Raw genomic sequence first — 24,927 nt, 5'->3', positions numbered from 1 at the left:
TGGCTTTCTGCACAGCACTGATCACACTGCTTTATAACAGCACATGTACTTTTACAAAGAAATATCTAACACAAGAAGCCAAAGGTCAAGAGCCCAACTGAAGCAAACACTGATCTCCATGATGGTGGCATCATTTTAACCAATAAAACATCAACATCTGATCCTCTGTAATTCTCAATAACAGCAGGTGTTCATCATTAGTGCACAATCATCATTTAATTAGTCACTTAATTATCTAATTAACTTTAACTCTTTGAAGACTTGGGATTTGACTCAAGACTAGTTTGTGACTTGGAAGGAATGATTATATCCACCTCTGGATATAAACAACTGAAATATGATTTAATATCCAGATTTTAGATATAAAGTTAGTAAATGTCTGACCTTATTATTGAGGACACAGTAGATCAGGAAGATAAAGGTTCCCTGCTGGGAGTTCAAGATCAGGAAGAGGATCTCCAGCACCTTACTGCCATTAGTGAAGAAACCCAGAATCCAGGAGCAACCAAGAATCACACACTGAGCCAGTGTTTTAAACGCCATAATCCTGCAGGAAAACAGAGAAAGGTTGAGTTAATGTGTCTTTGACTATATTGTTTTGTTAAGAGTAGAAGAACTACAAACAATGCATATTACTTGGTTTGTTTCATCTGTGAAACTTCAGCGTTGAGATTTTTGAGAGTTGAGTACAGAGTGAAGACAATCCTTATGAAGATAATTATGTTTAACTGCAGAAAAAGAAGAAAACTTAAATCTGTTCACTTTAGTATTTTTGGTTTCAACAGCCCAAGTGAAAAATGTCTTAAACTAGAACTTACGGCTAGTATGACACAAACAGGTCCCAGAAAACTCCAGATAAAACCTTTATCCTTTTTAATCCAGCAACTGTTCAGAATAAAACACAATATATTAACTGACTGAATTGATCCAAAATACTATTTCAGGTGATGACTGGTGGTTAACTTTTATCTTCCTATTATTTTCTGAGTGATTTTGAAACTGTATAAAATGTATTTATCAGAGAGCAGTGTTGTTCCAAATTTCCCAAGCTGTCTGTCATAAACTAAAAAGGGTGTTTGACTTCTTTTGTCACTGCACAGACTGATCTGCATGTGACATGAAGCAATTAATGCATGCCAGTTAGAAATTTTGTGACTTGAGATGTGCATTAATACAGTACTGAATGAAAAGCAATTATTTTGCTAAATAAAAATGTCTAAAATATCTATGCATTTGACAAACATTGCATCTAATCTACTTCATCTGTGACAAAGAATGCAAACACCACATGAGCATCACTACGGGAAGCAGAAAGGGTCTGACTTCACGTCTCCCCTCAGCAAAAAGTAGTATACTTCATAAAGTTCAAGTATACTTTTAAGTATACTTTATGTAGCAAGTTTACAAAGTGTTCTAGTGTTCTAGTAGTATACTTGTAAGTGTACTGTTTCAATACTCATTGGGACTAAATCTGCCCACTTTCTAGTATATAAAATATACTTTTAAATATACTTTAAGTATAACAGTAACAAACTTTGAGTACACAACTAGTTTACCTCTATGTTTGTAGTTTGTACAGCAATTATAATAAAAGTGAACTTGATTTGCTGATAGTTTACTAATTAAATACTTTGTACACTTATACTGCAAGTATACTCATAAGTTTTCTTTAAGTGAACTTTATATCATACTTTAAGACTACTATGTGCCTATTTAGGTTTGAATTTGTATAAATTTTGTTACATGAATATCTGAGCATGCAAAACATACAAAGAAAGTACAGTGTATCTGCTTGTAAACAAAAACATTTCATTCTAGCTTCATGCATTCTTTTTTTAAACACTTTAATGTGGGTGAGTTAAAAAAAAAAAAGTTGATAGATGCAGGCTATGTACACTTTAACTACACAGAAATCCTTGCAAAATTCCAATCAGACAACGGATGAGGAGATTTCGCTCAAGAGCAATTGATGACATGGCTGAGAAGAAAATATTTAAGTGTAGGTATTATTATGGTTTTTATGACCTAGATGTACATTTTACCAGTTGTTACCTATAGTTTATACAAACATTATGGTCATCAACCAGTGATTGATATCTCAAACATAATAATAGCGGTTAGACGTTGGATTTTGGTTGAAAATGAAAATCGGGTTGACGTCTAAATCCAACGACTGTTTGACGTCAAGCTCCAATGTTGGGCAGATGCTGAATTTTGGCTGGAATAACCCCCCCCAATAAAAACATTAAAAAAAAACGGTGAAATGCATGGCAGTACATGTATTACCAGCTTCACTTATTACTAACCAGTTTGACTTTATTTCTGTCAGACGTCTACAGAAGTTCTTTTTGAGAATTAACAGAGGTTTAGATGTTGATGTTTTATTTGAAAATGTTTGGTCACTGTTATTGTGATCAGTGTTTGCTTTAGTTGGGTAGTTTGACTCTTGGCTTAGTAAGTTTGTGGTTCCTGTAATAGTGTTTACCAAAACACATAATTTGTTATAAAAGGAGCCATAAACAAAGATAAGGTGATATAGTTTTCATCATCATGAATTCATATTACAATGATGAATTCATAATACATCATTTTTGAGCTCATGTTTGTTAAAAGATTTTACTGATTGTTATAATACCACTGGATCTCATGTGGCAGAAACACAGGATTTGTAATATGAATGTACTAATGGAACAACATAACTGTTACATTAAAAAACATCAGCAAAGCAGGTTATTTCATGATGATTATAAAACCATTAACAGGTAACAGCCATCACTTGATCTCATGTCACTTTAGCTTTCTTTGATGCTGCAAATGTTCTCAACAAACAAACTGTCACAGCAGCCACAATAGCCAAAACATATAATAAGTGTTAAGAGCTCAACTAATGGAAACACTAATCACTGTTATGGTGTTTAAATGTTATGCTGTTATGGAAATTAAACACATTAGAGTTAAACCCCTGTTAATTTTCAATAAGAGCTTTTGTAGACGTCTGACAGAAATAAAGTCAGTCTGGTTAGTAATACGTGAAGCTGGTAATGCTGTTTGTGGAGTTGTATAATCCTCCTCTGCTGAGATCTTGAGATATTTAATGTGCTGCCATGCATTTCACCCATTGTTGCAGTGTGGTGCTTATTCAAACCAAAATTCAACGTCTGTCTGATGTCGGAGTTTGACGTCAAACAAAGTTGGGTTTAGACGTCAACCCGACTTTAATTTTCAACCAAAATATGATGTCTGACTGATGTTGGATTAGTTGGAGTCCAGCGTCTTTCTGACGTCACATTGATGTACTGTGCCTGCTGGGTGGTGTTTCTTTTTCTTCTTCACTTGTGTATTTTTGAAAATTTTGTACAGAAGATGCATACTAGCACCCTCTACCATAAAACAATGAAAACACAGATTCTAGTAGTATAGCTCAAATATATTTAGACTTTTTGTAAGTATAAGTCAAGTATACTTAAACGTAATTTTAAGTATATTTCTGAGAAGTACATAAAGAGCATTTCTGAGAAGTACATATAAAGTAAACTAAAAGTATTTTTTTAGTTTAAAAGAAGTATACTAATAGCACACTTGAATTAACTTATTTTTCGTAAGGGTCTGTTTACAGTTCCTCTGACTACAAGTGACAAGTCTCACTGGCCGGTAACATCCAGCCACAGCTGAAGTTAAAACACACCTACTGTCTTCATATCATCTAATCAAATCATTTAAAAAAAAAAAAAAAAAAAGCAACTCACTCTTCACTGCCGTAGCCTTCAGGAACCAGACCGACAGACACACACACCACAACCAGAGCAACCAGATATCCAATCACACACAGGAATCCACTGCTAAGCACCTCCCTCTTTTTGTAGCTGATCTGTGATAGGTTCTTCACACAGATGAAGAGCAGCACAGCTTCAATGAACATCCACACAAAGCCGGAGAGAAAGAGGAAGTGCAGAAGGCCTGAGATCATGGCACACAGCACCTGGAGACCATGAGAGACAGTTATGATGATTCTCAGTGAGTCTGTGCTGAGCTGTAGGGCTCCTTCATCATTCTCACCTTCAGAGGACGTATGAGGCTCAGGAACTGCTGTGTGAGCAGAAACAGAAGGTGAGCCAACAGAAGACTGATGCAGATATTGATTCGAGCCACATTATTCACTCCAGGACTCCACTGACAAAGGGCAAAGGTCAATAGGGCCAAACTAAAGAACACCAGTCCCACGATCACACACACCAAATTCAACAGATCCAGCTGAGAGTCGCTCTGAGAAAACATGTGAGAGAACATGAGTGCCAAATCTGTGCTGCTCTTCAGTGTTCACTAGAAATGTTCTGTACCTCTGGTGGGCGGCTGGTTTGCATGATGAGAGCGAATGTGGACAGATGATCACAGGAACACACAGTGTGGCTGCTGTTGGTCTTTAAAACAGAACAACCATCTACAATCCACTCGCCGACATTCCAGTACACACAGGACTGGGAACCATTGGAATCAAACTCCTGCAAAAAGATGAAGAAAGTATCAGAACACTGAATATTAGATGTTTTCAGATGTTCATCAGTGCTCTGATAAAACAAAAACACATTTCAGTCTCTCACTCTGATGTGTTTGAGGGTGAAGTTGACTGGTTTAGTTAGCTTAGTGTTGGTGGTTTTGGGAAGAGTAGCTGATATCACAGTGGACATCATGGTTTTAATCGTGTCATTGGATGTGTTGAAGAAGTCTGGCTTCAGTAGATTCTCCAATGTGTTGTAGCTCATGAAAGCTACAGCAGCTGATCCTGTGTGACAGAAACAGAAAAGCAATACTATGTTAAAACCAGAGGTGTCAAGTCCAGGGGTCAGAAAGTAAAAGTCCTGCCATATTTTTGTTCCACCCATGAACTCAGCAGCTGATTTCACCAGAGGAGGAACCAAGTCATTCCTTTCAAGTCACAAATTAGTCTCAAGTCAAATACCAAGTCCTCAAAGAGTTAAAGTCAATGAGATAATTAAGAGACTAATTAAATGATGATTGTGCATTAGTGATGAACACCTGCCATTATTGTGTGTTACAGAGGATCAGATGCTGATGTTTTATTGGTTAAACTGATGCCACCATCATGGAGATCAGTGTTTGCTTCAGTTGGGCTCTTGACCTTTGGCTTCTTGTGTTAGGTATTTCCCTGTAGAAGTACATGTGCTGTTATAAAGCAGTGTGATCAGTGCTGTGCAGAAAACCATTACTAGCTGGTTTTACATGACAAAGTAATTGTTAGGCATCAGTCTGTTTATTTCCAAAAAAAGTTTATTTCATTTAACATATGTTCAGTTTTTTTTAATAACCTACCTTGTGGAACTGCCACATGCAAATAAACCGTTGGTATAATAGTAATAATGAAATAATGTATGTAATGAATATATATATATATATATTTTTTAATCTTGTCCTACTAAGACGCACAGACATCATGACCCAGCATATGAATCTCAACAATGGTGACAATCAACAAAACTCTTCAAGCTGAAGTGCATGCTGGGTAACACCATAGTAAAACCCCCATCAAGGACTGTAGCATGAATAATTTTGTCACCACTGTTGAGGATCATATGATAAGTGCTCATGTCTAAAATCCTGAGCCTGTATAATTTTCCCCCAATATTTAAGAATTGCAATAATATTTGTTTAATAGGACTTTTTTGTAGTTCAGAAATAGCTGTACATCATGTAACAAACCAAAGAGAGACACCCTCATGGTGTTCATTAAATGTTTTAGATAAAAAAGAGCAATTTAATTTAGCAATTCAGCAATGTGTTAATGTTTACTATGTAACACAACCGCAAGTGCTTAAAAGCAAATTACTTTGTATTATTAAAAGGGTCAAGAGCCTAACTAAATCAAACACTGATCTCCATGATGGTCGCATCATTTTAAACAATAAATCATCCGATCCTCTGTAATTTTCAATAACAGCAGGTGTTTATCACTACTGCACAGTCATCATTTAATTAGTCACTTAATTATCTCACTAACTTTAACTCTTTGGGGACTTGGGATTTAACTTGAGACTCGTTTGTGACTTGAAAGGAATGACTTGGTTCCTCCTCTGGTGAAATCAGCTGCTGAGTTCATGGGTGGAACAAAAATATGGCAGGACTTTTACTTTCTGACCCCTGGACTTGACACCTCTGGTTAAAACAACAAAAACAATCAAAAAAGTAATTAAAGGGTTAGTTCACCCAAAAATAAAAATTATGTCATTAATGACTCACCCTCATGTCGTTCCAAACCCGTAAGACCTCCGTTCATCTTCGGGACACAGTTTAATATATTTTAGATTTAGTCCGAGAGCTTTCTGTCCCTCCATTGAAAATGTATGTACGGTCTACTGTCCATGACCAGAAAGGTAATAAAAACATCTTTCAAAGTAGTCCATGTGACATCAGAGGGTCAGTTAGAATTTGTTGAAGCATCAAAAACACATTTTGATCCAAAAATAACAAAAACTATGACTTTATATAGCATTGTCTTCTCTTCCGTGTCTGTTGTGAGCGCGTTCACAACACTGCAGTGTAGTGATGTCCGGTTCGTGAATGAATCATTCGATTTAACCGGTTCTTCTTAGTGAACAGGTTGAACCAGTTCACCAAATCGAACTGAATCGCTTGAAACAGTTCGCGTCTCCAATAAGCATTAATCCACAAATTACTTAAGCTGTTACATTTTTTAATGTGGCTGACACTCCCTCTGAGTTCAAACAAACCAATATCCCAGAGTAATTCATGTACTCAAACAGTACACTGACTGAACTGCTATGTAGAGAGAACTGAAGATGAACACCGAGCCGAGCCAGATAATGAACGGAAGATTGACTCGTTCTCGAGTCAAGAACCGGTTGCATCAGTTTTTGGATCACCAATAGTGATGGGAAGTTCAGTTCTTTCCCGCAAAAAAAGGTTCACTCAGACAGTTCAATTCAATAAACCGGTTGAAAAAAACAATTCACCGGTTCTTTTGCCCTCGGCGTAATGATGTCATTGGCGATGATTGCCCTTGATTAAAGCCTTCAGTTTACCCGCGAACATAACATTAGCACAGAATCAGTTCAGAATCAATCACCAAAAGAATCAGTTCGGTTCAGACACTCTGTGTGTAGGTCTGCTTCACGCTGAATCACACATGCGCAGTATCATCAGCTCCTCAATTCTCGAATCGGACGCGTCTGACAGAAACAGTTCTTGACTCGAGAAAGAGTCCATTTTTCGTTCGTTATCTGGCTCGGCTTGGTGTTCATCTTCAGTTCTCTCTTCACAGCAGTTCAGTCAGTGTACTGTTTGAGTAAATTAATTACTCCAGGACAGGGTTCGAATTACAAAGTGGCTTTCGGGGGAGCCCTATTTCCCGATCCTCCCTGACTGACTTTAACACTTTTGGTGCATGTTAGGGCATTTAAAACAATAGGTTTACAGTAAACCTATTGTTTGCTTAGTAAAACGTTTACTTTAAAACGCAAGCGTCAGTCAGTGTTGTCAGTGTTAGGGCAAACAGCTCTGTCCACGGTTCTGAATCACCCGCGCTTAGGCCTACATCATGCAAATCATGATAAAAACAGAATAACTCCCATAACAATCGTAAAAAAATACATCAATATTAAATAGGATTAGGGCCAATCCTCACAAACGCACAGATCAAGTAAGTAATTCCATGATTCTTATCTTAAATCAGAAGTGACCACAGAGGCCTGGGGTCTTCTGTCTTTGCTTTCCGTCCTGTAACCCAGGATGTTGAGGGTCGGTGACCAGAGGTGTCAAGTCCAGGGGTCAGAAAGTAAAAGTCCTGCCATATTTTTGTTCCACCCATGAACTCAGCAGCTGATTTCACCAGAGGAGGAACCAAGTCATTCCTTTCAAGTCACAAACTAGTCTCAAGTCAAATACCAAGTCCTCAAAGAGTTAACTCTTTGGGGACTTGGGATTTAACTTGAGATTCGTTTGTGACTTTTCAAGTACTTGACACCTCTGTCGACCGGCTTCTGTGACCGGCTTTAATCCAAGATGATACAAAAGGCAGAGGGTCAAATTGCTCCAAAGGGGGTCCATTCAGATCCACGAAGAGAAGCGAGGAGAGGCTTTGTTCACGCAACTTGTTGCGATACTTGCTGTCAGTAGAATTCACGGCAGAAAATCCCCTCTCACACTCAGCTGAGGACGGCAAGTAGGTCAGACTTGCTGTTTGAAGTTTGACAAGCGTTTTCCCTGGTGCTCTCTTTTGCAATTTAAAGTCCCGGAACTCCTAGACAGCCTCTCGGGCCGGTTCTCCCAGTGTTTTTGCCAATGCTCGAACCTCAGTTTCCCCATATAGAATACGGGCGCTATGTTGCTGTGGCCAAAAGCGTTTTTCCAGCGGTTTCAGCATCTGGACAAGGTCCGGTTCGGGCAGTCTCTTCTTTAGGCTGTTGATAATAGACTGATTGAACTGAAGACGGTTTATCTTCGGCATGCTCTCTGAAAGCTCAACATCTTTGAACAGGCCAGTCGATATGCGTTGTTCGGCTTTTTGTGTGGATTTTCCTCCACTTTCTTTCATGGCTGTCAAGACGTCAATGGTCTGCTGAATGTGGCAACTTGCATCAACTAAAGATGTTTGTTTGCGTTGCAGTTTTAGCGACAGATTTTGTAGTTCTCGCAGGACATCCTTCATACATGCCAAATCAGCCAAAAAACCTGTGCTTGTAAGGAGTTTGTGCAGGCCCCTGAATTTCTGCCTCTCTGTGTCACAGCGAGATGTGTCTTCCATGGCTGTTCTGAATTGGTGCGCCAGTGCAGGATAATCTTTCCATACTGCCTTCACAGTGCGAAAACTACTAGCCACCCAACGAATTGTAAAGATTTGACCTATTTTTAGGATTTGCATGTTCAAACCTGTAGCTGCCTCCTGGAGTAAACGGGCGTTTTTTGATGACTGGTTATAGAGGGCGTAAAGCTTTGAGATAAAAAACTCAAATTGGTTACATCCAGCGACTTCCTTAAGTGAGTCTTTGACAGCTAACTCAAGTCGGTGAGCTAGACAGTGTATTGACTGAACTTTGGGGAAATCTTGTTTGAGTTTAGTGACGAGTCCACCGACTCTGCCCGTCAGTACCGCTGCTCCATCCGTTGCAATGCAGATGAGATTTTTTCCCAGAAACTCATCATCCAGTCCCGCTTGTCTCAAGCTTTTCCTCAAACTTTTGTACATCGATTCGGCATCCGTGCCTTCTGAAAGCTCAACGATATCTAAAAAAACATTATCCACTTCTCCCGTTCCTGTCATGTCACACCGCACATAAATGATCATATAAGCCAGGCCATGAACTGTGCTCTCATCTATCGTGATACTGATTCGTGATCCCAGTTCTTTTATTTTTGAAACAAATTTAGCTCTCATTTCACTGGCGATATGTCCGATTATTTCAGCACAAGCATGGTCTGATTTGTGCACATTTCCCACGTTTGCACCATTAAGTTTTTGAAGGGACATTACAGCATTTTTTCCTTGGCCACCATATAAGCAGATCTGAAAGACGTAGCTGTTTCTTGCATTAAATTAGCATTTACTTCAAGTACCTTGTTTGGGAGCACATCCTTTTCCTTCATGTCCGAAATCTCAACCGCTCTTTTGTGTGCCAAACTGTCCCGATGCTTGTAAATCTTTTTCCGCAGGTTATTCTGTGACTCGCTGCTGACCTCTCCATTCATCCATTCCTCTGACAGATGTACTCCCGTTGCTCTTTCGGCGAGCAACGGGCTTTTTGCCTCCATGCATACTGTACATCCTAACTTCTGATTTTTCGAGTAGAGCCATCTATTCCTGATTCTCCACTCACTCCATTGCTTTGTTGTCCAGTTGAAAGGTGTTGCATGATCGCCTGGTCCGCTGCAGGTCGCAGCGGTGGTTTCTGGCGCCAAAGTCTCGCAGTCCTCGGTGCTGGTGCTGTCACTAGCAGCAACTTTTATCGGCGGTATCACCGGCAAGCTAGTTGTAGCTGGTGCGCTGTCATCACTCCTCTTCGTTTGTTTTGTAAATCCAAATTGACTGAGATTTGGCTGCTTTCTTTTTGACATTCTTATTAGTATCCACAGAGTGTTCCAAAAAACGAATAAAGTATATTAACATTCAAATACCAACTCAGTGAGAAGTTCAAGTGGTGACGTAAACGTAGTAATTTCAGTGCAGCGCCGCCACGCATGGATGGTCACAGCAGGAGACACAGCGGAAAATAGTGTTCGGAAATAGTAATGTAATGAGCGAATAAACACACAACATTGACACATTTTTAATATAATCATTTATTTCAGGAACCTTAATGCACAGAAAATCAAAATATATATGCGACACAAAAAATGGACAGTGTTTTAGAGCTCCCCCTAAATGTCTCAAAGTAGGCTTTCAGGGGAGCCCAGGTCCTTTTCAGGGGAGCCGAGCTCCCCTTAGCTCCCCCGTAATTCGAACCCTGCTCCAGGATATTGGTTTATTTTGACTCAGAAGGAGTGTCAGCCACATTAAAAAAGTTAACAGCTTAAGTCATTTTGTGGATTAATGCGTATTGGAGACGCGAACCATTTAAAACGATTCAACAATTATTTGATGAACTGCTTCAAGAAGATCCAAGAATAATTGAGAAGACAATGCTGAATAAAGTCGTAATTTTTTTGGGACCAAAATGTATATTTGATGCTTTAAAAAATTATAACTGACCCTCTGATGTCACATGGACTACTTTGATGATGTTTTAATTACCTTTCTGGACATGGTTAGTATACCGTACACACAGCTTCAATGTTCCGAAGATGAATGGAGGTCTTACGGGTTTGGAACGACATGAGGGTGAGTTATTAATGACATAATTTTCATTTTTGGGTGAACTAACACTTTAAATGTTGTAAAGTGGTGATGGAATGATGTCACTTTCTGTAATTTTTTTAATCATGCTGAAATCATTTAGACATACTTTCAGTGTTGTTCCTTGCGATCCCAATGAGATCAATGTCCACAGAAGAATTTGTCGTGTCGAGTCGAGGGATTTTAACTAAGCTGACCTGAGGTCCAACCATGAAGACTTGACCCTCTAAGTAAACACAAGCATATGCTATAGTAATTTATTTACAATATTTACCTTTTTTATTGTTATTAAAGTGTTACATCCCAGGACATATAAGTGGGAGTGTTTTTTTTGTGCATGTACATGTGCTCTGTTTGTTCTCTTACGAGAGCTCTCTCGTACTGCGTCTTAGCTAAGACGCTACGGGAAAAGTCTCTTTTCACGAAATACTGAAGCAAAAAATTATCCTTAATTTTGTATTTTTGTAAAGCGCATTTGCAGCAGTACACAGCCATAGGCGAGACGGCTCGCTCGCTCATTGGCTTGTTCTGCGGCAACTGCACAGCCTATCGAGCGCAGGCTGATGCAACATCAGACCAATAAGGGCGCTTCGCGCCCTTCTTGCCACTTCCCGCCGAAAACGGGTGTGGCCCAACCTATAAAAGGAGCTCGAAAAGGCTGACTCACCTGATTTTTCATCTCTTCAGCGAAGCTCACGCATCGCTGGATCACGAGGAAGCAAGCGCCGTCTGGAAGAGCATATCAGCAGGACGAGCCATCCTGAAGCCGCTGGCACCGCCGCCTTCCACTGCCGTTCCTGCTGTGCTATCCGGCGCCCATATCCTTTATAATCCTTGTTCTGTGATATTCTGTGTGTGTGTTCGCCCTGCGACGCACATTCACAAAAGAGCTGTGTCTTTTTAAAGATGCCTTCGTGCGGCTTGTGCAGAACCCCGCTCAGCGAAGGAGATCGTCATGTCATCTGCGTCTCCTGTCTGGGTGAAGACCATGCAGCGCTCGCGCTCGCTGATGGCGGATGTCCTCATTGCGAGTTGATGCCTATGGTGACTCTGAGGACTCGCCTGGCATCCTTCTCGAAGCCTGCATCATCCGCTGCGCCGCAGCGCCGTAAGAAGCGCCGCTCGCAGCGCCTACCAGAACCGCCTCCAGCTCGGCCGAGCTCGCCGGTTCCCTCCGCTTCGCCGGTCTCCCCTGCATCGCTTCCCGATGCTCAGCGTCCGCTGCTTGCCGACGCGTCATCGGAGGAAGTGGATCTCAGGCCCGCGTCGGAGGAAGAAGACACGTGCTCTCTGCTTGCTTCGGGCAGTGAGGGTTGGGCGAGCTCCGTGGATCTCGTGCCCGCTGCTCAGAGGCCCAGCAGACGGGGGGATATCGATAAGGAGCTGATGCGTGTACTCTCGTTGGCCACGGCGAGCCTCGGCCTCGAGTGGTCTGCACCAGCGCCCCCTTCACGTTCCCGGCTGGATGGTAGCTATCTTCCGGATGAGCGCTCTTCCTCAAGCTCAAAACACGCCCCTTTTCTTCCTGAGCTTCACGAAGAAGTGGCGAAGGCTTGGGACGCTCCATTCTCGGCGAGAATCCGCTCATCTGTTTCGTCAGCATTCTCCACACTGGACGGTGCTAAGAACAGAGGCTACCTGTCACTTCCGCCGGTGGAACAGGCTATAGCAGCGCACCTTTGCCCGCCCTCTGCTGGACGGCGGACTAAGGCGGCGTTGCCATCCAAAGCCTGCCGCATGACGTCATCGCTGCTCGCACGGATATTCTCTGCTGCTGGGCAGGCTGCGTCTGCGTTACACACCATGGCGACGCTACAGATTTTCCAGGGCGATCTTCTCCGCAAGCTGGATGAGATGGGACCTGAAGCGATCTGTCTCGCGGATCTGAGGAGTGCTTCGGATCTCTCCCTCCGCGCTACTAAGTCCGCTGCACAGGCCATGGGACGGGTTATGGCTTCCGCTACGGTTGCTGAGAGGCATTTGTGGCTGACGCTTTCTGACATCAAGGAGTCTGAGCGCGCTGCGTTTCTTGATGCTCCGCTAACTCCTGCCGGCCTCTTTGGATCTTCCGTCAACGAGTTTGTGGAGAGATTCGCCGAGGACCAGAAAGCTTCACAGGCGTTCAAGCACTTCTTGCCGAAGCGCTCCAGTTCTGCAGCTAGCCGCTCTAGACCGGCCCCACAGAGCTCTCAGTCACGCCCACCGCCTCCTGCTGCGCCATCACGACAGCGTCAGCAACGCAGCTCGGGACCCCGTTCTCGCTCTTTGAGCCGTCGCCCCGCGCCGCGGGAGCCGCGGCAGAAGATTGCGGTGAAGCCAGAAGCCCCGAAAGCATCCTAGCACTGCTGGGAAAGCGCCGGTGTTCGAGTTCCGCTGCGGCCGAGCTCTCACCCAAGCGCGCCGCTGTTGCAGTTCCAAGAGTTGCGACTGCCTCAGTGTCTTCTGCAATGCGCAAGCCTGCACGAGTGCCCGCTTGCCTGCACACAAAAGCCGTTATCACGGCTACCCAGATGTTTCACAAAAACAGTGTTTTTTCTGGTGTTCCGGCCACGGCCGATGGTGCTATAAATGTTGTGACGATGCCCACTCCTCAGTGCCCATCTCCACATGTAAGCACAGCCCTACACACAGGGCCTGCGCTCATAATGTCGACTCAAGTCGGTCGCGCACACTACATAGTAAACGTGCCCACCCCTCAGTGCCCACAATTACTATGTCACACGCGTCATGTGGTTTCTGTAAAAACGAAACCCGTGCACGCTCGTCCGGCCACGGCCGATGGTGCTTTAAATGCAGTGAAGATGCCCACTACCCAGTGCCCATCCCTGCATGTAAGCACAGCCCTGCACACAGGGCTGGCGCACATAAGATCGACACAGATCGGTCGAGCGCGCCGCATAGTAAACGTGCCCACTTCCCAGTGCCCACATACACTATGTCACTTACGGCGCGGGGCTTCTGTAAAAACGAGGCCCGTGCACGTACATTCTGCACAGGCAGACGGCGAGTTGGAAGTGGTAAAAGTGCACACATGCAGCCCACGGTTACTCGCAGATATATTGAGTCCCACGGGACCCGCTCAGCCTCCCTCCAGTCGATTAAGCGCTGGAACGGGGTCGAGGATGAGCGATCTGCCCGCTGTGATCAGCGCGCTCCCCGCCTCAGATGCGCAGCACACTCGAGCGCCGCCGTTGCCCAGTCAACAGAGCGCGTGTCACATCCAGCCCTTAGCCATTCATGCAGATGCATGGTCAGCGCTTCCAGGGGTTTCGGATTGGGTGCTAGGCATTATAAAGAGAGGCTACTCGCTACAGTTTTCTCGACGCCCACCGCGCTTCTCAGCGCGCGTCGAAACTACGGTCAAAACAGAAGTAGCACACATACTTCGGGCCGAAATATCAAAACTGTTGAGCAAAGGGGCTGTAGAGCCTGTGTCTCAAGCTCAAAGCGAGGGGGGGCTGTACAGCAGATACTTTCTGGTGCCCAAGAGAGACGGGGGTCTCAGGCCCATACTGGATCTAAGACAGCTGAACAAGACATTGATGAAACGCAGTTTCAAAATGCTCACGACCAGGAAGCTCCTCGCGCAGATTCGCGGAGGGGACTGGTTCATGTCAATAGATCTGAAGGACGCGTATTTTCAAATACAGATAGCGTCAAACCACAGGCGGTTTTTGAGATTCGCCTTCGAGGGCCAGGCATACCAGTTTGCAGTCCTGCCATTCGGCTTGTCCGTAGCTCCTCGTACGTTTACGAGGTGCATGGATGCAGCGCTCGCTCCTCTCAGACTCAGAGGCATACGAGTGCTGAATTATTTGGACGACTGGCTGGTTCTGGCCCAATCACGAGCGGAGCTCGTGGACCACAGGGCCGTTTTACTTGATCACCTCGAGAAGCTCGGCCTCAGTGTCAATTGGGCGAAGAGTTCGCTGAACCCCAGTCAGACGATCCTGTTTCTGGGTATAGTTCTGAACTCGTGTTCCATGACGGCGCGACTGTCACCACAGCGCACGATGGGCATTCAGCGCGCAGCGAGTTCTTTCCGCTGCGGCGCGACTGTGTCGCTCAAACACTGTCAAAAGATGCTGGGTCTCATGGCCTCAGCATCTCCGGTTCTGCGGCTGGGCCTGCTCCGCATGCGCCCCCTGCAGTTCTGGCTGAAGGCTCGGGTGCTGCGCAGAGCGTGGGCGTCTGGCCGGCTGCATTTCAAGGTCGATCAGAGCTGTGTTGCGGCTCTAGCACCTTGGACAGCGAACGGCTGGTACCGATCAGGTGTAAGCCTGGGGACTTCCCCGAGTGTGAAAATGGTGTCGACAGACGCCTCCACTTCGGGATGGGGAGCGCTGCTCGAAGGCAGACCGTCCTTTGGCCTATGGTCAGAACGGGGAAAGCTCCATCATATCAACTGCCTGGAAATGCTGGCAGTGGAGAACGCGCTGACGCGCTTTTGTCCCCATATCAAGGATCACCCCGTCGTAGTCCGTTCGGACAACATGTCCGTGGTGTCCTACATAAATCGCCAGGGCGGTCTCGGGTCCCCAAACCTGTACAGGCTGACGGAACGCCTCCTGATTTGGGCTCAACGCAACGTGCGCTCGCTGAGAGCAGTGCATGTGCCTGGACTGCAGAATCTGGGTCCAGACAGGCTGTCCAGAGGCAATGTCCCTACGGGCGAATGGTCTCTACACCCGCAAACAGTTCGGCTGTTGTGGGAGAGATTTGGCATGGCGGAGGTGGACCTCTTTGCGTCCCACGAAAACGCTCACTGCCCCGCGTTCTTTTCCAAGAACGAAAGCGCGCTGTCACGGAAATGGCCGTGCTGCCCGCTTTATGCGTTCCCTCCCGTCTCCCTCCTTCCGCAGGTGATAGAATGGGTGAGAGAAACAAGATGTTCAATACTGCTTGTGGCACCTCTTTGGAAGAACCAACCATGGTTCCCAGATTTGATGCAATTAGCAGATGTCGCCCCATGGCCGGTACCGTTGAGGAGAGATCTCCTCTCGCAGGCCAGGGGCTCGATTTGGCACCCTCAACCGGAGTTGTGGTCCCTCCATGTATGGGCACTCAACGGTTACCCGCTGATCTCGCAGTGGGAGTGCTAAATACCATCACTCAGGCTAGAGATCCGTCGACACGACGTCTGTATGCCTCGAAGTGGTCGGTGTTCTCCAGCTGGTGCACAGCTCGAGGTTATTCACCCCTTAGTAGTTGTGAGGTGACGGAGGTCCTCTCCTTCCTACAGGAGCTGTTGGATAAGGGCAGAGCCCCATCCACGCTCAAAGTTTATGTGGCGGCCATCGCGGCGTTTTCTGAAACGGCATCTGGTCAGTCAATAGGAAGGAACGATTTAGTCATGCGGTTCCTCAGAGGAGCTAGGAGGCTGAATCCTCCCAGACCTCCGTCAGTCCCTATGTGGGACCTCGCGGCGGTTTTGGAGGCCTTGAAGGGTCCCCCTTTTGAGCCTATCCAATCGGTTAGCCTTCAGCATCTGTCGTTCAAGACAGTATTCTTGTTGGCTCTCGCTTCTGTGAAGCGTGTGGGTGATTTGCACGCGCTCTCGGTGAGCCAGTCGTGCTTGGAGTTTGGGCCCAATGACTCAAGGGTCATACTCAAACCTAGGCAGGCACGGTTATGTGCCGAAATCCCTCAACACACCGTTTCGGGCTCAGGTTATTGCCCTGTCTGCCCTGCCGGTGTCAGGGGAGGATGGAGACTCGAGTCTTCTTTGCCCTGTCAGGGTTTTAAGAGCTTATGTGTCTCGCTCTGCTGCCTTTCGGCAGACGGAGCAGCTATTTGTCTCGTTCGGTGGACGTTCCAAAGGAATGGCTGTTTCGAGACAGACTCTATCCAGATGGATAGTTGACGCCATAGCGTTAGCTTACGCTTCCAGGGGCCTTCAGTGCCCGTTGGGCGTCAGAGCACACTCCACAAGAGGCGTCGCCTCCTCGTGGGCGTGGTCTACTGGGATCTCCTTGCAGGATATATGTATGGCGGCGGGTTGGGCCTCACCGTCTACATTTATCAGGTTCTATAACCTGGAGGTTCCCGCCTTGCAAGCAAGGCTGCTGTCGGTATAGAAGAATCAGGGCCCTGAGGGGAATTCTGAGTTCATGAGCGCTATGCGCTGCCGACTGTTATATGGGCAGTATTGTGTAAGACCCGCATTGCCACATTGGTCAGGCCTTGCCTCGGCTGTGTGATGTCATATTGCCGCATCTACGGATGCTGCTAGATATGGGACGGAGGGCTTTCCCCCTTTTCTGTCCCGGACTCTCTGTGAGTCCCTCAGGTGACTGTGCACTGTAAATCCTGGGCGTTGCTTCAGGTTTATTGGTGTGTGATCCCTGCGCGCACAGCGTTTTACATCGGGTTCCCGTAGCGTCTTAGCTAAGACGCAGTACGAGAGAGCTCTCGTAAGAGAACGTACTCGGTTACTAAACGTAACCTCGGTTCTCTCTAGAAGAGCGAACGAGTACTGCGTTCTCTGCCGTGCGTACGATTCACTCTGGTTCGCTTCGGCGATTAAATAAATCAGGTGAGTCAGCCTTTTCGAGCTCCTTTTATAGGTTGGGCCACACCCGTTTCGGCGGGAAGTGGCGCGAAGCGCCCTTATTGGTCTGATGTTGCATCAGCCTGCGCTCGATAGGCTGTGCAGTTGCCGCAGAACAAGCCAATGAGCGAGCGAGCCGTCTCGCCTATGGCTGTGTACTGCTGCAAATGCGCTTTACAAAAATACAAAATTAAGGATAATTTTTTGCTTCAGTATTTCGTGAAAAGAGACTTTTCCCGTAGCGTCTTAGCTAAGACGCAGTACTCGTTTGCTCTTCTAGAGAGAACCGAGGTTACGTTTAGTAACCGAGTACGTTTTTTCTCCCTCTCTCTCTCTCTCTCTCTCTCTCTCTCTCTCTCAAACGCTGATATTATTTTCTTTTTTTTGCATGTGTATATACTCTGTTTGTTTTGCTTTCTCTCTCTCAAACGCTAATAGGGACTAACAGGTGAAATAAGTGGATCATTCTGCTGATGACTGCATCTTGATTGGCCCACTAGAGGAAATGTTTGGAGTTAAAAGGCAGATCTGAGACGTCTGGAGTGTGGAGGCTTGGAACAAGAGTCTCTTCTGTTGACTGTGTTTGTGTTTAACATGTTGTTGACAAAAGTGTGTTGAAAGATCCTCTCATGGGAGGATTCATTAAATCCAAACGTGTGAGTTCTTTTCTTTATGTTTTTTTTTCTGTTAAGACCAAGACTTATTTTGTGGCTTTTTTCTTTCTTTCTTTCTTTTTTGTGGGAAGCTATAGGGAGATGGTTGCCATTTATTTTCACTACACTTTAAGGAAAGCAAGGGAGTTATTGTAATATTTCTTACTTTTGTTGTTGTTTTGTTTTTTTATTTGTTAGAATTAGGTTCTTTGGGAGTTAGCATGTTCTGTTTTTTATGTTTGCCTTGATCCCTCCTGAAGTTCTGTTTGCTTCCTTGTGTATACTGTTTTGTATCGATTACGGTGTTTTGTGTGAATCAGTAGAAGGGTAAAGTTCCCTCCATTCCTCCACCACTTTCTTTATTACTCTTTCCCAACTCTAGACTGGGCATGTATGTAAAAAGTCAAGTTCAATTATTACATTTGCACAAAAGACAAAACAATTATTCACTATTGTTGGGTTTTCATCTCTGATGTAGTTTGAACCCTTCAGGTCAACTTTAAAACAGTGTTTTCTTTATTAAATATATCTAATTTTACCTCTTATGTCTCAAAGTCAATGAATTTGTACAAAATACTGATCTTTTACATCAACCAAATATACTATTCACTTGCTAATAATAAAAAGTTCATAACTCTAGCCTGCACAGTCATATAATGCTGCTTTCAGCATGGCTGCTGTCTGACCCACTGCTGCTTTCTAGACTGAATGAAGTCCATTGCATCATATATAATCTCAGTTTTATCATCAGTAATGATTGTGTCTCCACTTACCTACAGAAGCAAGAGTAAAATTTACACCTTCACTTGTGTCTGTTGGCTTCACTAATGTAGAAATTAGTTTCTCACTGGTTTTTAACACACGGTTTCCATAAGAGGCAAGCACAGCTGGGTTTGATGATGAGGACTCAGATATCTTCTCTGATGTGTTGAAAACCACAGACAAAATGTCCTTTACAGTCTAATTTATTGATCAGAAAAATACTGTTACTCTACATGTAAATATCAACAGAGTTAATAAGACACCCCTGCTATGTCAGTCATCTATTATCAAGATTTGATAATTTTTATTCTCTTGAAGACTTACAGTCACAGACAGCACTTGAGCTGTGATGTTCTCAATTTGATCAAGAACATTTTGAAGACACCCTTCCTGACTCTGAAATCACAATTGAACTTTATAAACAAAAACTAAAAGACTTTGTGAGCTGGGTAAATTGAAATATTCAGCTTACCTTGCATTGATCTGGCAGAGTGATATTTGGAACTGAAATGAGGGAATTAATCAATACATCATGCATATAGAAAAAATTAAACAATGATTCCAGTCCAGAAACATGCTCACCTGCAGTAGTTGGACTGAGTGTGGTTTGGATGGAGATTTTATACTCACAGAAGCAGGAAGACAAACTGCTACTAGAGCATGTGCAGGTGTCCTTATTACCAACACAGTTACAGTTATTATTCACACACTGGTACTGGTATTGGTTTTGGTTCTGATATCTCCGGTAGTAGAAATCATGCATTCTTGTGTTGCAGTACATGCGGTACTGAGCACCAGTGCAGATGTATGTATCGTTATAAAGCTCACATTGAGAGCCTCTTAATGGAATAACAGCTGGAGGGATAGTTATGTTATTGCTGTAAGTCTCACAAAAGCAGGAGGACAAAGTGCTACTGTAGCATGTACACGTGTCCTTATTACCAACACAGTTACAGTTATTATTCACACACTGGTACTGGTATTGGTATTGGTTCTGATATCTCCTGTAGTAGAAATCTTGCATTGATGTGTTGCAGTACATGCGGTACTGAGCACCAGTGCAGATGTATGATATGTCATTATAAAGCACACAGTCATAAGCAGGAGTAACTGCTGGGATAGCAATGCTATTGCTGTAAGTCTCACAGAAGCAGGAAGACAAAGTGCTACTAGAGCATGTACAGGTGTCCTTATTACCAACACAGTTACAATTATTAGTCCAGCATTGGTATTGGTCCTGGTTTTGGTTTCTATATCTCTGGTAGTTGAAACTGTGCATTCTTGTGTTGCAGTACATGCGGTACTGAGCACCCGTGCAGATGTATGTGTCATTATAAAGCCCACAGGCATTCACTGGATTACCTACTGCAGGGATGGGATAGCCATAATTTGTACAGAAGCAGGTGGAGAACGTAATATAGTTGCACGTACAGGTGTTTTTATTTCCACGGCAGTCACAATTATTGTTCATACAAATGTGCTCATTTCTATTGTAATAGAAATCATGTTTAGTTGTGTTGCAGTACATGCGGTACTGAGCCCCAGTGCAGATGTATGACGTGTCATTGTAAAGCACACAGTCATAAACTGGACTAACTGCTGTAGTGAGAGCAATGCTATTGCTGTAGGTCTCACAGAAGCAGGAGGACAAAATGCTAGTAGAGCATGTACAGGTGTCCTTATTACTAATGCAGTTACAATTATTATTCACACACTGGTACTGGTTTTGGTCCTGAAATCTCCGCATGGAGGAATCATGCATTCTTGTGTTACAGTACATGCGATACTGAGCACCAGTGCAGATGTACATGTCATTATGAAGCACACAATCAGGGTCTGCAACTGGACTAACTGCTGCAGGGATGGTGATGGTATTGTTATAATTTGTACAGAAGCAGGAGGACAAAGTGCTACTGTAGCATGTACAGGTATCCTTATTTGCACGGCAGTCACAATTATTCCAGCATTGGTATGGGTTTTGGTTTTGGTTCTGAGATCTCCAGAAGCTAAAATAATGCACTGTTGTGTTGCAGTACATGCGGTACTGAGCACCAGTGCAGATGTATGTATCGTTATAAAGAACACAGCCATAAGCTGGAGTAGCTACTGTAAAGAGAGCAATAATATTGCCGTAAATCTCACAAAAGCAGGAAGACAAAATGCTACTGTAGCATGTACACGTGTCCTTATTACCAACACAGTTACAGTTATTATTCACACACTGGTACAGGTATTGGTTTTGGTTCTGATATCTCCGGTAGTAGAAATCATGCATTCTTGTGTTGCAGTACATGCGGTACTGAGCACCAGTGCAGATGTATGTATCGTTATAAAGCTCACATTGAGAGCCTCTTAATGGAATAACAGCTGGAGGGATAGTTATGTTATTGCTGTAAGTCTCACAAAAGCAGGAGGACAAAGTGCTACTGTAGCATGTACACGTGTCCTTATTACCAACACAGTTACAGTTATTATTCACACACTGGTACTGGTATTGGTATTGGTTCTGATATCTCCTGTAGTAGAAATCTTGCATTGATGTGTTGCAGTACATGCGGTACTGAGCACCAGTGCAGATGTATGATGTGTCATTATAAAGCACACAGTCATAAGCAGGAGTAACTGCTGGGATAGCAATGCTATTGCTGTAAGTCTCACAGAAGCAGGAAGACAAAGTGCTACTAGAGCATGTACAGGTGTCCTTATTACCAACACAGTTACAATTATTAGTCCAGCATTGGTATTGGTCCTGGTTTTGGTTTCTATATCTCTGGTAGTTGAAACTGTGCATTCTTGTGTTGCAGTACATGCGGTACTGAGCACCCGTGCAGATGTATGTGTCATTATAAAGCCCACAGGCATTCACTGGATTACCTACTGCAGGGATGGTATAGCCATAATTTGTACAGAAGCAGGTGGAGAACGTAATATAGTTGCACGTACAAGTGTTTTTATTTCCACGGCAGTCACAATTATTGTTCATACAAATGTGCTCATTTCTATTGTAATAGAAATCATGTTTAGTTGTGTTGCAGTACATGCGGTACTGAGCCCCAGTGCAGATGTATGACGTGTCATTGTAAAGCACACAGTCATAAACTGGACTAACTGCTGTAGTGAGAGCAATGCTATTGCTGTAGGTCTCACAGAAGCAGGAGGACAAAATGCTAGTAGAGCATGTACAGGTGTCCTTATTACTAATGCAGTTACAATTATTATTCACACACTGGTACTGGTATTTGTACTGATATCTCTGGTAGGAGAAATCATGCACTGTTGTGTTACAGTACATGCGGTACTGAGCACCAGTGCAGATGTACATGTCATTATGAAGCACACAATCAGGGTCTGTGACTGGACTAACTGCTGGAGTGAGAGAAATGCTATTTCCATAAGTCTCACAAAAGCAGGAGGACAAAGTGCTACTAGAGCATGTACAGGTGTCCTTATTACCAACACAGTTACAATTACTACTCCAGCATTGGTTTTGATTTCTCTGGTGGGAGAAATTATGCACTCTTGAATTGCAGTACATGCGGTACTGAGCACCTGTGCAGATGAATGTGTCATTATAAAGCAGACAGTCGAGGACTGTGACTGGATTACGTGATGAAGAGAGAGTAATGCTATAGATGTAATTTGTACAGAAGCAGGAGGATGAAGTATAACTGTAGCACTGACAGGAGTCCTTATTAAAACGGCAGTCACAGTTATCACTCCAGCACATGTACTGATATTGGTTTTGGTACTGATATTTGTAGTAGCTAAAATAATGCACTGATGTGTTGCAGTACATGTGGTACTGAGCACCAATGCAGATATACGTGTCATTATTAAGCTCACAGTCCAAAACTTGCCTAACTGCTGCAGGGACAGTGGTGTTATTGGTAAAGGTCTCACAGTAGCAGGATGAAGTATTATAGTAGCAAGCACAGGTGTCCTTATTACCAACACAGATACAGTCAATACTCATGCAGTGGTATATGTATTGGTTATGATTTTGGTTTTGGTATCTCTCGTAGTAGAAATGATGCATTGTTGTATTGCAGTACATGAGGTATTGAGCACCAGTGCAGATGTACATGTCGTTATCGAGATCACAGTCCAAAACTGGACCAACTGCTGATTTTGATTCAGCAGGAGCAGTGGATATGAAACCTGTAGACAAGAAAATGTGATCAAAGTCAGAATATATAAATACCAAACCAGGTGAATTTGAAACACATGAGTATATACTGAGTTTTTTTCTCTCTCTCTCAACAGTTTGTAAAACTGCAGGCTATGTGGATTGTACTTTTATTTATTTTTTACATTGTAATTCTTCCTTTAAATTGTATGAGATATTTTCTAAATCCATTCTGAAAGTGAGAATAACTGACATTGACTAAGAACTGAGAAATAAAAGCATGTATTTAAAATAAAAAATGAAAAAATTGATCAAACACTAGCTTATACTTACACAGGAATAAAGAGATGATCAACAGTGACCACACAACTCCTGCCATAAAAAAGAGGACAAATATTATATTAATCCCTGCCGTTAATGAGACTTGAACCCACAACTTTCGGATTACAAGTCCAACTTTCTAACCATCAGGCCATGACTTCAAGATGGTCCTCACTGCAGAACACAAGATCCAGGCTGTGTGGTGTGGTTGGATCCAGATCCAACTCCTTCCACCTTACATGTACTTAAATCTACCCGTTTTCACCCCCTGATCCCTAAACCCACCTACCTCCACCCCTAATCCCACCCGTCTTCAACCTCTAGATGTGGATTCAACCACGCACCCTGGATCTTGTGATCAGCAGTGAGGGGCTACTGACGACTGCCCCAAAAGAGCTTATGTACTTTTCAGTAAAAGTTCAGGCAAAAATGAATACAATTAATGCTGTGGCTTTGCACATGGTTCTCAAAACAATGCCACAATGAATGTACGTAATAATCAAAGTTAAAGACTCTGTCCTGACATTTCATCCTGATATTTCCCTGTATCATTTGAATTGATTACAATCTGTAGCACTTTCATCTTATTTAGGCCATTTTTCTATTAATAAAATCTAATTTTGTTGTTTTGCATGTTTTGTATTATGTACACTGAATTATTTTATGTAGTCAAATAACGTAGTCAAAAAACAAAAAAGAAAAACCAGGCAAGGCAAGTTTATTTATATAGCACATTTCATACACAATGGTAATTCAAAGTGCTTTATATAGAAGAAAGTAAAATAATCATGAAGAAAAATAATAACAAAAATAAAACAAGCAATTTAAAAACTTTTAAAATGATTAAAAATTGAATTAATTAGAATGAATTAAAAAAAAAGTTAGAAAATTATTTTACATAAAAAAACAGTGAAAATAAAGTGCAATCAGTTTGGACATTGCACAGTACTCATTCAAAAAATGCACAGCTAAACAGATGAGTTTTAAGTCTAGATTTAAATGTGACTAGTGTTTTAGCACATCTGATCTCTTCTGGAAGCTGATTCCAACTGCGGGCGGCATAGTAACTAAAGGCGGACTCCCCTTGTTTTGTGTGAACCCTTGGTATTTCTAACTGACTCGATCCTAGTGATCTGAGTGCTCTGTTAGGTTTATATTTAGTGAGCATATCTGCAATATACAGGTCCTTCTCAAAAAATTAGCATATTGTGATAAAGTTCATTATTTTCCATAATGTAATGAAAAAATTAAACTTTCATATATTTTAGATTCATTGCACACCAACTGAAATATTTCAGGTCTTTTATTGTTTTAATACTGATGATTTTGGCATACAGCTCATGAAAACCCAAAAGTCCTATCTCAAAAAATTAGCTTATCATGAAAAGGTTCTCTAAACGAGCTATTAACCTAATCATCTGAATCAACTAATTAACTCTAAACACCTGCAAAAGATTCCTGAGGCTTTTAAAAACTCCCAGCCTGGTTCATTACTCAAAACCGCAATCATGGGTAAGACTGATATCCAGAAGGCCATCATTGACACCCTCAAGCAAGAGGGTAAGACACAGAAAGAAATTTCTGAACGAACAGGCTGTTCCCAGAGTGCTGTATCAAGGCACCTCAGTGGGAAGTCTGTGGGAAGGAAAAAGTG

At 43.2% G+C, this 24,927-nt stretch overlaps 1 protein-coding gene across 1 annotated transcript; it reads right to left on the bottom strand.

Moving 5' to 3' along the window:
- Positions 1–342: 342 nt before the first annotated feature.
- On the bottom strand, positions 343–19,607 carry LOC132141723 (putative adhesion G protein-coupled receptor E4P). The gene is made up of 12 exons (XM_059551385.1): positions 19,409–19,607; positions 19,299–19,330; positions 19,151–19,222; positions 18,838–19,024; positions 10,971–11,087; positions 4,599–4,780; positions 4,338–4,499; positions 4,057–4,263; positions 3,747–3,979; positions 819–885; positions 637–728; positions 343–547 (listed from the first exon to the last, which is right to left on the bottom strand). Exons 1-12 carry the CDS (start codon positions 19,605–19,607, stop codon positions 343–345), a joined length of 1,755 nt encoding a protein of 584 aa, XP_059407368.1.
- Between the last annotated feature and the right edge of the window lie 5,320 nt (positions 19,608–24,927).

The sequence above is a fragment of the Carassius carassius genome, chromosome 6 (genome assembly GCF_963082965.1).
Source record: "Carassius carassius chromosome 6, fCarCar2.1, whole genome shotgun sequence".
NCBI lineage: Eukaryota > Metazoa > Chordata > Actinopteri > Cypriniformes > Cyprinidae > Carassius > Carassius carassius.
This window is presented reverse-complemented; position numbering and strand designations above follow the sequence as displayed.

Coding starts and splice junctions, on each gene's coding strand:
- LOC132141723 (XM_059551385.1), bottom strand. CDS start 19,607: ATGTACTGCAACACAAGAATGCATGATTTCTACTACCGGAGATATCAG. Junction 19,025..19,150: donor CTCAAGTGCTGTCTGTGACT/GTAAGTCTTCAA, acceptor TCAATAAATTAG/ACTGTAAAGGACATTTTGTC. Junction 11,088..18,837: donor TTTTACTCTTGCTTCTGTAG/GTAAGTGGAGAC, acceptor GTGTTTACTTAG/AGGGTCAAGTCTTCATGGTT.